The following is a 15,644-nucleotide window of genomic DNA, read 5'->3' on the forward strand; positions in this document are numbered from 1 at the left end:
AATCACCAGGCCAAGCGCCTTAAACTACGAGAGGCCCCATCCCACCCGCCCTGCCTTAGTCCTGCCACGTGTGCCAAACCCTGTTACACCCAACACCACCCAGGCCAGGCAGGGGGCTGGAGCCCAAGTGGGCTACAGGGAAGGGGACACTCTTCTGAGCAGACAGATCTGGGAATCCTGGGTGGGAGAGACTGGGTATGACAGAGATTAAGGGATGTTTCCCTGGCCTCAGGGCTCTGCGCTCGCCGGGGTCCTTCTGCCTGGATGTCCTTCCCCTGAAGCTTCCTCCTGTTGTTCCATTCTCGGCTTAAGCTCCAGCTTCTCAGAGAAGCCTCCTGTGTTGGGAGTGGCTGCGAATGAACTGTCCCTACTGTTTTTCGCTCCACTATTCGTTTGTGGTCCCTGTGCCCCCTCACCCCACAGAAACATTGGCTTCTTGTGGGCAGGAGCTTGCTCTTTCATGTCCCCTGTGTGTCCCCCAGGACAAAGCACCTTGTCTGGGCCACAGTAGGTGCTCAATACACATGTTGGCTGGATGGTGGTCCCTGAGCGGCCACACTTCGGGCACTGTCAGCACCTGCACAGGCCACCCTGGACACCCCGCTTCATTCTTAGGAGGTGTCATCGTGTTCCTTGGACAGCGGGGAGAGGGGGACCTGCCAGTGTTGGCCTCCATTTGCCCCCAGCCATCTGCCCCCAAGGCTCTTGGCTACTTTCTTTCTCACAGTACATCCTGCTGTTCTGGAATCGGCCCTCATGGGGCCACCTGGCACATGGCATTTGAGGCCCTCGTGACTGACCAGACCTCCCCCAACAGTGCCCTGTCTGCTGCCTCCAGGGCTGGCCTCCCTTTCAGACTGGAGTCCCCTGAGGGGCTCTGTCCCTCCCCTGCTCTGGTAGCCCCCTCCATCCTCCCTCCCTCCACTCCATCTTTGGGGCATCCGAGTCACCTTTCTACCCCAGTGATCTGCCCAAGCCACTGCCCACTTCCCTCTGGATAAAGCCAGGCTCCCCGGCGTTCAAGACCCATCACAACTGCCCCCAGCTCAGGTCTTCCCCACCCAGCCACCTGGCAAACTGCTCCTTCTCTCAAAGGCCCAAACATGGCCTCCTGGACTGCATCCCCCAGGCAGTCAGGCCCCGTCTCCACCTCACAGACACCTTGGGCGGAATCTGCTTCTTCCCATATCTGAGTCCTCCTCAGCCCCTGAGCTCCTCTGGGCAGGGCTATTTCTTTCCATCTTTGTATTCCCAGGGGCCCGCAAATAAATGTTTAATGAACAAACAAGAGAGTGAATTCCAATTCCATGCAACAATGATTGGGCTCCTGGGCCCCAGGCCATGTGTCTGGCACTGGAAATAGAAGCTGCAGGATGCAGCCCCTGCCCTCATGGAGCTCCTCCTGTCAGAGGAGTGTGGGGACTGGACAAGCCCAGAAGTAACTTGCAGGGGAATGAACAGGTAAGGGGCTGTGACGAGATGAGAGACTGGGAGAATAAACTAGAAAGTCTCTAGCTGTCCAGAAGCTCACTGTCCGGTCCAGATGAAGATCTGAAGTCAGCTCGTACTAAGCCAAGGGAAATGGTACAGACACCCACGGTCCCTGTTTCAGACCAAGGCCACCAGACTGAGCTGGGACCTTGGGACAGACAAGCCATGTAGAAGTTAGGGGCCTTCTCCCTTTCCCAGGGTCCTGAGTACCTCTCCTCCCTGACCTCAGGCTTCCTCCTGGTGTCACCTTGGCCCCTTTTGGAAGCCAATTAGGCCCTCAGTTTCTGCAGCGGGATTAATATGATTATGAACACCCCCAATCTCCCAGATGCTGATTCAGCCAGGAGCTTAGGAGGGGGAGGTCATTTTATAAGGGTCTGGGGGGGTGAGAGCCCAGAGTCATCCAGCCGGAGCCCTGAGTGGCTGAGCTCAGGCCTTCGCAGCATTCTTGGGTGGGAACAGACGTGGGGCAGCTACAAGGGCCACAGCCATGAATGGCACGGAAGGCCCTAACTTCTATGTGCCCTTCTCCAACGCGACGGGCGTGGTGCGCAGCCCCTTCGAGTACCCGCAGTACTACCTGGCCGAGCCATGGCAGTTCTCCATGCTGGCCGCCTACATGTTCCTGCTGATCGTGCTGGGCTTCCCCATCAACTTCCTCACGCTCTACGTCACCGTCCAGCACAAGAAGCTGCGCACGCCTCTCAACTACATCCTGCTCAACCTAGCCGTGGCCGACCTCTTCATGGTCTTCGGTGGCTTCACCACCACCCTCTACACGTCTCTGCATGGATACTTCGTCTTCGGGCCCACAGGATGCAATGCGGAGGGCTTCTTTGCCACCCTGGGCGGTATGAGCCGGGTGCGGGTGGGGCATGCAGGAGCCCGGGAGCATGGAGGGGTCTGGGACAGTCCTGGGCTTGGCGGTAGTGGCTGAGAGGCCTTCTCCCTTCTCCTCTCCTGTCAGCGTTACCCAAGGCCCTCATATATTCAGTCAACAAACACCATACACGGTGATAGCCGGGCTGCTGTTTGTGCAGGGCTGGCACTGAACGCTACCTTGATCTTACCTGGAGCAACATGCGCTTATCTAATTTCACAGCAAGAAAACTGAGCTGAGGCTCAAAGAAGTCAAGTGCCCTGCTGGGGGTCACAATGGGATGGGGGCAGAGTTGAGTTTGAAGCCCGCATCCATCTTGGGCCGTGTTCGCAACACCAAGCCTCTGTTTCCCTCGGAAAACAGGTCAGACCCGGGCTGGGCACCGAGGAGAGAGCTGGGCAAGCCAGACCCCTCCTCTCTGGGGGCCCAAGCCCAGGGTAGGAAGTGGATTCTCCATTCTCCAGTCATTGAGTCTTCCCTGTGCTGGGTAATGGGCTTGGTCCCCTTTGGCATCCTCTGCCTCCCCTACCAGCCCCCCGTCCCTGGGTGCCCCTCTAGCCTCCGTGCCGTGCTCCAAGGCTCCTGGTGTTGCGAACTGCATGCAGCCCCTCTGAAGCAGCTGCTTTTTGCTTTAGAATAATGTCTTGCATTTAACAGGAAAACAGATGGGGGTGCTGCAGGGATAACAGATCCCACTTAACAGAGGGGAAAACTGAGGCAGGGAGAAGGGAATAGACTTATTTAGGGATGTGGCCAGGCAGCAACAACAGCCTAGGTCTCCTGGCTGTGATCCAGGAATATCTGCTGAGATGGAGGAGATGTTAGCAGCAGCCATTGCAAAGCTGGGTGACGAGGAGAGCTTACCACCAGTCACAAGCGTCACCCTGCCAGCCTTGCCCTCTCTCCCCCATGTCCAGGTTGCCTCCTCGGTCCCATTCTCAGGGAATCTCTGGCATTGTTGGGTATTTGTTACATTCAATAATCACAGATCACCCAGTTCTGGCCAGAAGGTGGTGTGCCACATACGGATGGTTGTTCTCTGCAGGGTCAGTCCCAGTTTACAATTATTGTCCCTTTCACTGTTAGAAATGTCCCAGTTTGGCTGATTAACTATATGGCCACTCTCCCTGTGGAACTTCATGGGGTGGTGAGCAGGGCAGATGTCTCAATTTCATCATTTCCTTCTTCTTCCTCTGGGCAAAGCATTGCCCATTGCTTCATGGCTCCTAGGAGAGGGCCACACTTGCCCGTGTTGTTTCATCTCCCGAGAAGAGAGAGGGAGGAAGGACTGCCAATTCTGGGTTTCCGCCACCTCTGCATTCCTGCCCAACAAAGAACTCTGCCCCACATTAGGATGCATTCTTCTGTTAAAAACAAACAAAAAAACCCACCCGGGTTCTCAGTCCGATCGTGACCCCCTGATCTGAATCGTGTCCCTCATGGACCCAGAGCACTAAGCAAACAACTTCCCCCATTCCCTGGAGCTTCTTTGCCCAGCCCTCCTCAGCATGTGGTCCCTCCGCCCCTTCCCCTCCTCCCAGTGCCAAGCTCTCTCCTTCCCCAAGGCCTCCTCAAGTCCCTCTCCCACTCCTGGTTGCCTTCCTAGCTACCCTCTCCCTATCTAGGGGGAGTGCACTCTCCTTAGACAGGCAGTGGGGTCTGCTGACAGCCTGCTGACTGCCTTGCAGGTGAAATCGCCCTGTGGTCCTTGGTGGTCCTGGCCATCGAACGGTACGTGGTGGTGTGTAAGCCCATGAGCAACTTCCGCTTCGGGGAGAACCATGCCATCATGGGCGTTGCCTTCACCTGGGTCATGGCGCTGGCCTGTGCCGCACCCCCCCTCTTCGGCTGGTCCAGGTAATGGCATTGAGCAGAAGGGAAGAGGCTCCAGGGACTCTTTGTAGGGTCCTCCAGTCAGGACTCAAACCCAGTAGTGTCTGGTTCCAGGCACTGGCCTTGTATGTCTCCTGGCCCAAATGCCCACCCAGGGTAGGGGTGTAGGGCAGAAGAAATAGACTCTAATGTTGCTAAAAGCGCTGGTCCCATCTCCTGAGCTCTATGTAAAAGAGAATCCAAGACATCCCAACCCTTCACCTTGGCTGTGCCCCTAATCCTCAACTAAGCCAGGCGCAAATTCCAATCCTCTTTGGTCTAGTACCCTGGGGGCAGCCCCCTCTAACCTTGGGCCTCAGCAGCAGGGGAGGCCACACCTTCCTAGTGCTGGTGGCCATATTGTGGCCCCTGGGAACTGGGTCCCATTCAGCCTCTAGGCGATTGTCTCCAAATGGGGCTGAGATGAGACACAGTGGGGACAGTGGTTTGGACAATAGGACCGGTGACTCTGGTCCCCTGAGGCCTCATGTCCCTCTGTCTCCAGAAAATTCCCACTCTCACTTCCTTTTCCTCCTCAGTCTTGCTAGGGTCCATTTCTTACCCCTTGCTGAATTTGAGTCCACCCCCTGGACTTTTTCCCCATCTTCTCCAATCTGGTTCCATCCTCCGGAAGCACAGCCTCTGGACGCTCTGGGTTTCCTGAGGCCAGTCAACTGTCACCAGTATCAGGAACCATTGCCACATCCTAACAACGTGCCCTGGAAACCTCTTGTTTCCAGAAGCTGCACAAAGATCCCTTAGATACCCTGTATGTCCATCTTTGACCTGGAAAATACTCTTGCCCTGGGGCTAGGAAGACCTCAGTTCATACAAACTGCCTCAAATACAGAGCCTCCCCTTCTCCTCACCAACCTCTGCCTGGCATAACCCTAGGCTCAGAGGGCAGTGGATGCTGGGGCTGGGCATGCCGGGAGAGGCTGGGTGGTATCATCTGGTACCGCAGCCACCAGTGAAGCGACACTGATTCCACAAGGTGCGTCTGCATCCCCATCTAATCCATATTCCATCCTGTCACCCAGCCATGCAGACGCTTATGATCCCCTTTTCCAGGAAGGGAATGTGAAGCCCCAGAAAGGGCCAGCGCTCGGCAGGCGCCTTGGCCAAGTCCCTCACAGGCGGGTTCTCCCTACCTGCCCGTCCTCAGATACATCCCCGAGGGCTTGCAGTGCTCGTGCGGAATCGACTACTACACGCTCAAGCCAGAGGTCAACAACGAGTCCTTTGTTATCTACATGTTCGTGGTCCACTTCACCATCCCCATGATTGTCATCTTCTTCTGCTACGGGCAGCTCGTCTTCACCGTCAAGGAGGTACGGGCTGGGGAGTGGGCAGCCTCACGGCTCTGACAGTCCAGCCCCCAGCATGTATCTGCGGCTCCTGCTCCCCGGAGGAGCCATGGTCTGGACCCGGGCCCCTTGTCTTGCAGGCCGCTGCCCAGCAGCAGGAGTCGGCCACCACACAGAAGGCAGAGAAGGAGGTCACTCGCATGGTCATCATCATGGTCATCGCTTTCCTGATCTGCTGGGTGCCCTATGCCAGCGTGGCATTCTACATCTTCACCCACCAGGGCTCCAACTTCGGTCCCATCTTCATGACCATCCCAGCGTTCTTTGCCAAGAGCGCCTCCATCTACAACCCTGTCATCTATATCATGATGAACAAGCAGGTGCCTACTGCGGGTAGGAGGGCCCCAGTGTCCCAGACCACAGGCACTGCCTGCCAAGGACTAACTGCGTCCCAGGGCAGGGGAGGGGGCTCCATCAGGGCTACTGGCAGCAGTCTTGGGTCAGCAGTCTCAATGGGGAGTGTGTGAGAAACGCAGATTCCTGGCCCCACCCAGATCTGCTGAATCTCAGGGAGGGCCTAGGAACCTACATTTCCAACAAGCTCTCCACAGGTGGCTCAGATGCTCACTGAGGTGGGAGAATCTCTAGTCCAGATAGTTCTGGAAGCCCAATGTCAAAGTCAGAAGGTCCCAAGAGGGGAATGGATGGGCCAGTCTCCATAAAGCTGACTAAGGAGCTAAAAAGTCTTATTCTGAGGGGTAAAGGGGTAAAGGTTCCTCTCCAAGGAACTCAGAAGTTGGGGTAAACAGTCTCTGAAGTCAGCTCTGCCATTTTCTAACTGTGTGACCCCAGGCAAGTCAATTCCCCTCTCTGTGCTTTGGTTTCCTCATCCATAGAAAAGGCAAAACACCCAACTCTCAGATTACAGGAGATAATTTACAGAACACCCTTGGCACACAGAGGGCACCATGAAATGTCGTGGGCGACACAGCCCCCTCGTGCTGGGTCCCTGGCATCTCTAGGGGTGAGGAGTGTCTGCTTAGCAAGTTTCCTCCAGGAAGCCAGATTTGAGTGGACGGGGCGCTGGAACTGTGAGGGGCAGAAGCAGGGAAAGGGTTGGGGCAAACCTCACTAACGTTCCAGTTCCAAGCACACTGTGGGCAGCCCTGGCCCTGACTCAAGCCTCTTGCCTTCCAGTTCCGGAACTGCATGCTCACCACCATCTGCTGCGGCAAGAACCCGCTGGGTGACGATGAGGCCTCTGCCACCGTGTCCAAGACGGAGACTAGCCAGGTGGCCCCGGCCTAAGACCTGCCTAGGACGCTGTGGCCGACTGTAGGCGTCTCCCGTCCCCCACACCCCCCCCCCCCCAGCCACAGCCATCCCACCAGGAGCAGCGCCTGTGCAGAATGAACGAAGTCACATAGGCTCCTTCATTTTTTTTTTTAAGAAATAATTAATGAGAGAAAAATGAGGCTCCTCACTCACCCGGGATAGCCTGAGAAGGGACATCCACCAACACCTACTGATCTGGAGTCCCAGGTTCCCCAAGGCCAGCGGGATCTGTGCCCCTCCTCCTCCCAACTCATCTTTCAGGAACACGAAGATTCTTGCTTTCTGGAAAAGTGTCCCAGCTTAGGGATAAGTGTCTAGCACAGAATGGGGCACACAGTAGGTGCTTAATAAATGCTGGATGGATGCAGGAAGGGAGGAATGAAAGCGAAGGGAGAACATATCTATCCTCTCAGACCCTCTTAGCAGCAGCAACTCATACTTGGCTAATGATAAGGAGCAGTTGTTTTTCCCTCCCTGGGCCTCACTTTCTTCCCCTATAAAATGGAAATCCCAGATTCCTGGTCCTGCCGACACGCAGCTACTGAGAGGACCAAAAGAGGTGTGTGTGTGTGTGTGTGTGTGTGTGTGTGTGTGTCTATGTGTGTGTTTCAGCACCTTGTAAATAGCAAGAGCTGTACAGATTCTAGTTCATGTTGTGAATAACATCAATTAATGTAACTAGTTAATTATTATGATTATCACCTCCTGATTGTGAACATTCTGAGACTGGGCATTCAGATGATGGGGTTTCACCCAGCCTCGGGGCAGGTTTTTAAAAATTAGCTAGGCGTCAAGGCCAGACCAGGGCTGGGGCTGGGCTGCAGACAAGGACAGTCACAGGAATGCAGAATGCAGTCATCACACCTGAAAAAACAACATTGGGGGAGTGGGGCGATGAAGGCCAAGTTCTCAGTGAGGGTGAGATTGGGCCTGGGGTATCACCCCTACTGTGAGGCCCCAGACCCCGTGCCTCCCCTTCCCAGTGTGGCTTATGGAGAGACACGCCTTTCTCTCAGCCTCTGGAAGTTACCTGCTCTTTTGCCCTAGCACCTGGGCCCCAGCATCTAGAGCATGGAGCCTCTAGAAGATATGCTCACCAGCCCACATTTAATGAACAGCTGAGTCCCTGATGTCATCCTTATCTCAAAGACCTTAGAAACAAACAGTGGGAAATTCCACTGGGCCCACCTTCCCTGGGGATGTTCATGGGCCCCCGTTTCCAGTTTCCCTTGCCAGACAAGCCCATCTTCAGCAGCTGCTAGTCGATTCTCCATTCTGGACAGTCTGCTCCAGAAAGCTGGCCACATCTCTGAGGTGTCAGAATTGAGCTGCCTCAGTAACTGCTCCTGCCTCTCCATATAGGCAAAGCCAGAAGCTCTAGCTTTACCCAGCTCTGCCTGGAGACTAAGGCAAATTGGGCCATTGAAAGCTCAGCTCCTATGTTGGTATTAATGGTGGTGGGTTTTGTTGCTTTCAAACTCTTTATCCACAGGATAGATTGAAACTGCCAGCTTCCACCTGATCCCTGACCCTGGGATGGCTGGATTGAGCAATGGGCAGAGCCAAGCAGCATAGAGTCCCCTGGGGCTAGAGGTGGAGGAAGCAGCCCTGGGAATGGGAAAAACCCCAACTTTGGGGTCATAGAGTCACAGGTGACCCATAAAACTGCAAACGAGTTTTGTCACCTCTCTGAGCTTCCTTATCTGCAAAAGAGAATCTTAAAACTGACCTTGGCTGGGCACAGTGGCTCACACCTGTAATCCCAGCACCTTGGGAGGCCAAGGCAGGCAGATCAGGAGGTCAGGGGTTTGAGACCAGCCTGACCAACATGGTGAAGCCCCATCTCTACTAAAAATACAAAAATTGCTGGGCATGGTGGCAGGCGCCTGTAATCCCAGCTACTCAGGGGGCTGAGGCAGGAGAATCGCTTGAACCTGGGAGGGAGAGGTTGCAGTGAACCGAGATCACGCCACTGCACTCCAGCCTGGGCAACAGAGGGAGAGTCCATCTCCAAAAGAACAAAACAAAACGAAACAAACAAACAACAACAAAAAAAAACAAACACCTGATCCTAAGGGAATTAGATGAGATTGTGGACTTTAAGTGGCCAGCCTACTGCCTAGCACGCAGCAGATGAGAGACTTTGGCGATACTGGGCCTCAGTTCAGAGCTGGCCTTACTAGAGACCCTGTCCCAAAGGGGAACAGGATGGAGCTGTAGCTCCCGAGAGTCACCCCCTCCTCCAAGGTGAGGAAGGAGGGCAGGAGCATGAGATAGCAGATGCTCGGTGCCTTGGTGGGGCTGGGGCACATTGCGCTGGGATCTCTATCATTGGCCCTCTTTACTCTGACTCACTAGGTAATATCAGTCAGGATACTTTTGGTTGCAAGTGATAGGAAATCCAGCTCATTTAGGCTGAAGCAAAAGGCACACATTGCTGGCTCCACATGACCAAAAAGCCCGGGGCTTCAGGTACAGCATATCACCATGCCTGAGATGGTGATTAATTCTGTGATTGGCCAGGCCTAGGTCACCTGATCATACGTGGCTCATTTATGCCTGAGGTTGCAATTTTTTGGATTTTTGCAATCAGACCTTGGCAATGACCTTGAACAGTAAGATATAAATAACTCACACATGCTTAGCGTTCCAGTAATGGAACGCTAGGCATACACAGGTCTAACTGCATCACCATGACTGGAATGGGGATTCATCCTCTGATTGGCCAGACCTAGGTCACATGCTCACCCTGCAGCCCAAGCAGGCTGAATGGGGAGAGGTAGGTTTCACAAAGGAAAGCCCAGGTGCTGTTACCTGAAGTAGGAGGGCAGGAGGCAGGGTGAGCAGAGCCTGCATCAACCCAGAGGGAATGGACTCTAAGTTGGTATTTTCTGGGCACATGGCTGGACCAGGCCTCCCTGTCTCCTCATCTCAAGGACATGAGGGAGAAGATTCCTATGGGTGGTCCCAAAGGTTTTGGCACCCTTTGTTTTGGATGCTGTGTTGGGCCAGGGTGGCAGTGGGTGGGACAGTGGCATCTTAGCTGTCCTGACTTGCAGGGAGCCCATCCCAGCTCCCCACCCCAACCCCCAACCCAGTCCACTTTTTCTGAGAAATGGTACATTTGCCCCAGCCTCATGTCCAGAGGAAAATTTTACTCTAACACCAGAACATTCTCTGGTTTGTCCTGATAGACAGGAAAGCCTCCACCTCCTTAATTTACAAATGACTTGACAGTTGCTTAGTGGCACTTGCGTACATAAAGAGAAGGAGCTGCTGCCCTAAGCTGCAGTAAGTTTGTCCACACTTCATCTCCAGGCAGCCAGCAGGAGGTACAACCTAAGAGGTACAGCTTCTTAGGTACAATGAGACTATCTCTATCATTGTAATGATACCTAAGAGGTACAGCCTCTTAGGTACAATGGCAGCTCCATTCAATCAAACCTGAGCAAGCTGACCCCATGCCAGAATGCACTGGGGACTCAGATGGCCACAGAGCTCTCTCACGCCAAGGGAGACATGCCCCCCTGAAAGCCTGAGGTGCCCCCTAAGGAGACAGTGGGTGCCCCTCTCAACTATGTAGCTTCAGGGCAAGTCCTCTTTTCTTTTCTTTCTTTTCTTTCTTTTCCTTCTTTTCTTTCTTTCTTTCTTTCTTTCTTTCTTTCTTTCTTTCTTTCTTTCTTTCTTTCTTTCTTCCTTTCTTTCTTCCTTCCTTTCTTTCTTTTTCTTTCCTTCTTCTTTCCTTCCTTCCTTCTTCCTTCCTCCTTCCTCTTTCTTTTTTCTTTCTTTCTCTTTCTTTCTCTCTTTCTCTTTCTTTCTTTCTTTTTTTTTTTCTTTTTTGAGATGGGGTCTCGCTTTGTCACCCAGACTAGAGTACAGTGGTGCCATCATAGCTCACTGTAGCCTTGACCTCCCAGTCTCAAGCAATCCTCCTGTCTCAGCCTCTCAAGTAACTGGGACCACAGGCACACAACACCACACCCGACTTATTTTTTATTTTTTGTAGAGATGGAGTCTCCCTATGTTGCCCTGGCTGGCCTTGAACTTCCGACCTCAAAGGATCTTCCTGCCTTGGCCTCTCAAAGTGCTGTGACTACAGGCATGAGCCACTGTACTTGGTTTGGGCAAGTCCCTGAATTGCTCCAAGACTCAGGCCCCTCAGCTATACAGGAGAGAATTATCCCACTCGGTAGAATTGTCTACAGGGTCTAATGAGAGTATTTGTATAAAGGGTGCTGTGCACAGTAGACATTCAATAAATGTGAATTCCCTTCCCAGAGACATGAACTAAGTTCAAAGGAGGCAGCCCCTTGTGTGGTAGGAAATGGACATGTAAGGAGATTAACACAGAGAGGGGGGTCTCGCAAAAGCGGGGAAGCAAGTGCTAACTGCCCCGATATTCATTCCCTTTCCTTCTGTCAATAATATCATACTAGGTTCTAGCTGGGCACCTGGTTGCTCAACACAACACAGTATCTTTCAGCTTCTTTTGCACTGTGGTGGCAGGACATTAAGGTCCAGTCACTGTAGGGTACTCAGAAATGATGTGTGTAGTCTCTGGGTTGTGCATTTTGGAGATTGGAAGTGCCCTCCTTTTCCTCTTGTCTTTTCTTCCTGCTGGCTGGAAGGTAGTCATGATGACTGGAGCTTCTGCACCCATATTAGATCACGAGACAGAATCCGAGGACAGAGAATGGCAGCGTTCTCTGGTGTGTCTCACCATGGTTCCCCCATGCTGTCTTAACAGCCCTGGCCAACTTATACTTCAAGAGTTTCAGGAGGGAAGAGTTTCATGGTTTCTTGTTTAAGTCACTTGTGATTTTGGAGTTATAGCCAATTTATTTTCCTTCCTTCCTTCCTTCCTTCCTTCCTTCCTTCCTTCCTTCCTTCCTTTGCTTTTCTTCTCTTCCTTTCTTTCTTTTCTTTTTTGAGACACAGTCTATTGCCCAGGCTGGAGTGCAGTGCCGCGATGTCAGCTCACTACAACCTCCGCCTCCTGGGTTCAAGCGATTCTCCTCCCTCAGCCTCCCGAATAGCTGGGATTACAAGAGTGCACCGCCACGCCTGGCTAATTTTTTGTATTTTTAGTAGAGACAGGGTTTTGCCATGTTGCCCAGGCTGATCTCGAACTCCTGAGCTCGAGTAATCCGCCTGCCTCAACCTCCCAAAGTGCTGAGATTACAGACATGAGCCACCATGTCTGGCCTATGGCCTATTTCTTCACTAAAACAAAGGGCTTCCAGGCTGCAGCCCAGGAGCTCAGGAAGATCGAAGTGCAGGTCCTCTCTGAACTTCAGCTTCTCCATGCATAAATAAAATAGTGACTATAAAATATTTATATGGACGTCGAATGTGGCAGTTATTCTACCCCGCCCTTTACGCATTTACTGACTCAAAGTCAGGAAAGAAAAGTCACAAATGTCCTGATGTTACAGGGGCTGGAGTTACACAAAGCAGACACCCTAAAACTGCTTCCAAAAGTTCAGAACTGCGATCTTCAGAACTGTAGGAAAGTTCACATGTAGGCCGACCCCATTCAGTGTTTCATAACTAGTTCTCAGCAGAAGTTACATTTCATATAGGCCTCAGTAAAAAAACCACAGAAGCTCACCAAGCGGCCCGTCCTCCCCGCAGTCTGATGCTCAGAATTACCATTTCCCTGTAAAAAGGCAATCCTCTAGAGGAATTTTTAGAATATGCAGCACATTTTAGAGCTGCTTCCCTTCGAATGCGAAACTCGATCCTGGCACAGCCGGGAGCAGGGTTTCGGATGAAGCTCGTGGGAATGTTTCTATCGCTGAGTGTTGCTCTACTTCTCAATTCTTGGAAGTGTCCCATAAATGTGATCAAAATTGCTGCCCCCATTTGTGCCAACTTCCATTTGCCTCTTTGCTTCGGCTCCTGCTCCAGCATAGTCCCGGAAGATGGTTTTCAGGCCTCCAGCACTGGGACCTCCAGGCATCACAGTAATGGGTACTGAGCACCGACTGTGTGCCAGGTGCTGCCCTGGGCACCAGGGATACTACCAGGAACAAGACAGATACAGCCCCGCTCCTCCCCCAGAGCACAAAGGCTGGAGACACAGAAGGCAGAGCTGCGATTCGGGGCGCTTGAGGCTCTCCAGGAGCAAGGCTGGGGCCTGGCAGAGCCCAGAGGAGGGGCCCCTAACCTTCTAGGGGCCAGGGAAGGCTTTTCTGAAGATGCGGCATCTACACTGAGGCCAAAAGATGAATGGGAAAGAGTCCAGAGAAAGGGGGCAGTGCGTACAGAGGGGCCTTCTAGGCCAAGTGTATCAATTGGCTTATACGGCAAGACAAACAACCCCAACACTTCATGGCTTAAAACAACAAACTGCATGTCATTCATGACTCTGGATGAGCCAGACGGATCTGCTGATCTGAACCAAGCTTGGTCAATTTCGGCTGGGCTCATGCAAGCATCTGTGGTCAACTGGAGGGTTGGCTGGGGACTCGCTGGTTGACCCTCAGATGGCCGGGTAACAGGGGTGACGGCCATGGGCCTCAGCATCTGGCAGGCTAGCTAGGGCTAGTTCACATGGCAATGGGACTGGCATACCATCATTTCTGCCATTGGTCAAAGCAAGTCATAAGATGTAAGGAATCCGCTCAGATTTAAGAAATGTGGGAGGGGCCAGGTGCAGTGGCTCATGCCTGTAATACCTACACTTTGGGAGGCCAGGTGGGAGGTCACTTGAGGCCAGGAGTTCAAGACCAGCCTGGACAACATAGCAAGATTCCATTTCTAGTATATATATACATATATATTTTTTTCTAGTATATATATAAAATTTCTAGTGTGTACATATATATACACACACACACACACACACACACACATATATATATATATATATATATTTTTTTTTTTTTTTAATTAGCCAGGCATAGTGGCAAGTGCCTGAGTCCCAGCCACTTGGAAGACTGAGGTGGGAGATTACTTGAGCCCAGAAGGTCAAGGCTGCAGTGAGCTATGATTGCACCACTGCACTCTAGCCTGGGTGACAGAGTGAAACCCTGTCTCAAAAAACAAACAAACAAACAAACAAACAAGAAATGTGAGAGGGGTTGCAAAGTTGCATTGCAAATGGGCATAGATATGGGCAGGAGTGAAAAATTGGGGGCAATTCTGCATCAATTCAACACACACAGAGGAGACAAAAGGGTCCTGATATCAGCACATGGCCCATTCCAGGAGCCACAGTGTGGGTGAATTGTGGGATTTGAGTGGGGAGGAGGCTCTTTAAGTCAGACGGAAGAGCATGAACTTTCACCCAAGGGCAGTGGGCAGCCATGCAGGGTGCTAGACAGGGGAGTGAAATCTGATTTCACCTTAGAACACTTTGATGGCCACAGCCTCCCCGAGTCCAGATCTCTGGTGATGGAGAGTCCTCTGGGAAAATTCCACAATAAAGAGACTACCTAGAGAAGAATGCATGTCTGTTTAAAACCCATCCTTTCCTCAGAGGTAACCACTTCTACTATTACCTTGGTATGAATCCATTCAGAACATTTTTCTACTGCTTGTGACTGGCAAGATAACAAAAACAAAAAAAGTTTAAAAAAATTAAAAAGAACTATTGTGCCTTCACACACACACACACACACACACACACACACACACACGCAAGTTTTGTCTTCTCAGTAGCTGGGGCATACTCTCCGATACATTCTGGTTCACTCCTTTTCACTACTGCATGCTATTCCACTGTGAGAAAAGGCCACAGTTTACTTGTCTACTCTCCACCTGATGGGCATTTATGTTGTTCTAAATTTCTGCTAAGATTGAAATGAACATCTTTGCATGTAAGTGTATACATTTGTCTCAGATCTACACCTAGAGTGGAATGGGTGGGTTGTGGAGTGAGTCCCTCCTTAGTTGTATGAAACATTGCTGAATTGTTTTCTAAGGCGGCTACCAACTCACTCCCCACCCCCAGCAGCCATACTTTCTTTGAATCCTGGTCACTCAGTATTGAGAGACACTTACATCTTTGTCATTTTGCTGAGTGTGAAATACAGCCTCATCCTTGTTTGTTTTCTTTTCTTTTTTTTTTTTTTTTTTTGACAGGGTGTTACCCTGTAGCCCAGGCTGGAGTGCAGGGGTGTGATCACAGTTCCCTGCAGCCTTGACCTCCCAGGCTCAAGCAATCCTCCTGCCTCAGCCTCCCAGGTAGCTGGGACTACAGGTGCACACCACCATGCCCAGCTAATTTTTGTGTTTTTTGGTAGAGACAGGATTTCACTTTTTTGCCTAGGCTTGTCTTGAACTCCTGGGCTCAAGCGATCCTCCTGCCTCAGCCTCCCAAAGTGCTGGGATTACAGGTATGAGCCACCACACCTGGCCCCTCATCCTTGTTTTAATCCACCTTGTCATTTTATTTTATTTTTATTTATTTATTTTTGAGACACAGTTTTGCTCTTGTTGCCTAGGCTGGAGTGCAATGGCTCAATCCTGGCTCATTGAAGTCTCCAGCTCCTAGGTTCAAGTGATTCTCCTGCCTCAGCCTCCCAAGTAGCTGGGACTACAGGTGCACACCACCACGCCCAGCTAATTTTGTATTTTTAGTAGAGATGAAGTTTCACCATGTTGGCCAGGCTGGTCTCAAACTCCTGACCTCAGGTGATCTGCCCACCTCAGCCTCCCAAAGTGCTAGGATTACAGGCGTGAGTCCCTGCACCAGCGTACTTTGTCATTTTAGATGGCTAGAGAATATTCTACAGAAAGGGTGTGATTTAGCC

At 51.9% G+C, this 15,644-nt stretch overlaps 1 protein-coding gene across 1 annotated transcript; it reads left to right on the forward strand.

Moving 5' to 3' along the window:
* Positions 1–69: 69 nt before the first annotated feature.
* On the forward strand, positions 70–8,337 carry RHO (rhodopsin). The gene is made up of 5 exons (XM_003906878.4): positions 70–2,342; positions 4,060–4,228; positions 5,409–5,574; positions 5,691–5,930; positions 6,748–8,337. Exons 1-5 carry the CDS (start codon positions 1,982–1,984, stop codon positions 6,856–6,858), a joined length of 1,047 nt encoding a protein of 348 aa, XP_003906927.1. The 5' UTR covers positions 70–1,981; the 3' UTR covers positions 6,859–8,337.
* Positions 8,338–15,644: the final 7,307 nt, after the last annotated feature.

This window comes from Papio anubis, chromosome 2 (genome assembly GCF_008728515.1).
Source record: "Papio anubis isolate 15944 chromosome 2, Panubis1.0, whole genome shotgun sequence".
Lineage (NCBI taxonomy): Eukaryota > Metazoa > Chordata > Mammalia > Primates > Cercopithecidae > Papio > Papio anubis.

What these genes read in the sequence shown, in the direction of transcription:
- RHO (XM_003906878.4), top strand. Translation starts at nt 1,982, where the DNA reads ATGAATGGCACGGAAGGCCCTAACTTCTATGTGCCCTTCTCCAACGCG. An exon ending in CTTCTTTGCCACCCTGGGCG is followed by an intron (nt 2,343 to 4,059) that starts GTATGAGCCGGG and finishes ACTGCCTTGCAG; the next exon opens with GTGAAATCGCCCTGTGGTCC. An exon ending in TCGTCTTCACCGTCAAGGAG is followed by an intron (nt 5,575 to 5,690) that starts GTACGGGCTGGG and finishes CTTGTCTTGCAG; the next exon opens with GCCGCTGCCCAGCAGCAGGA.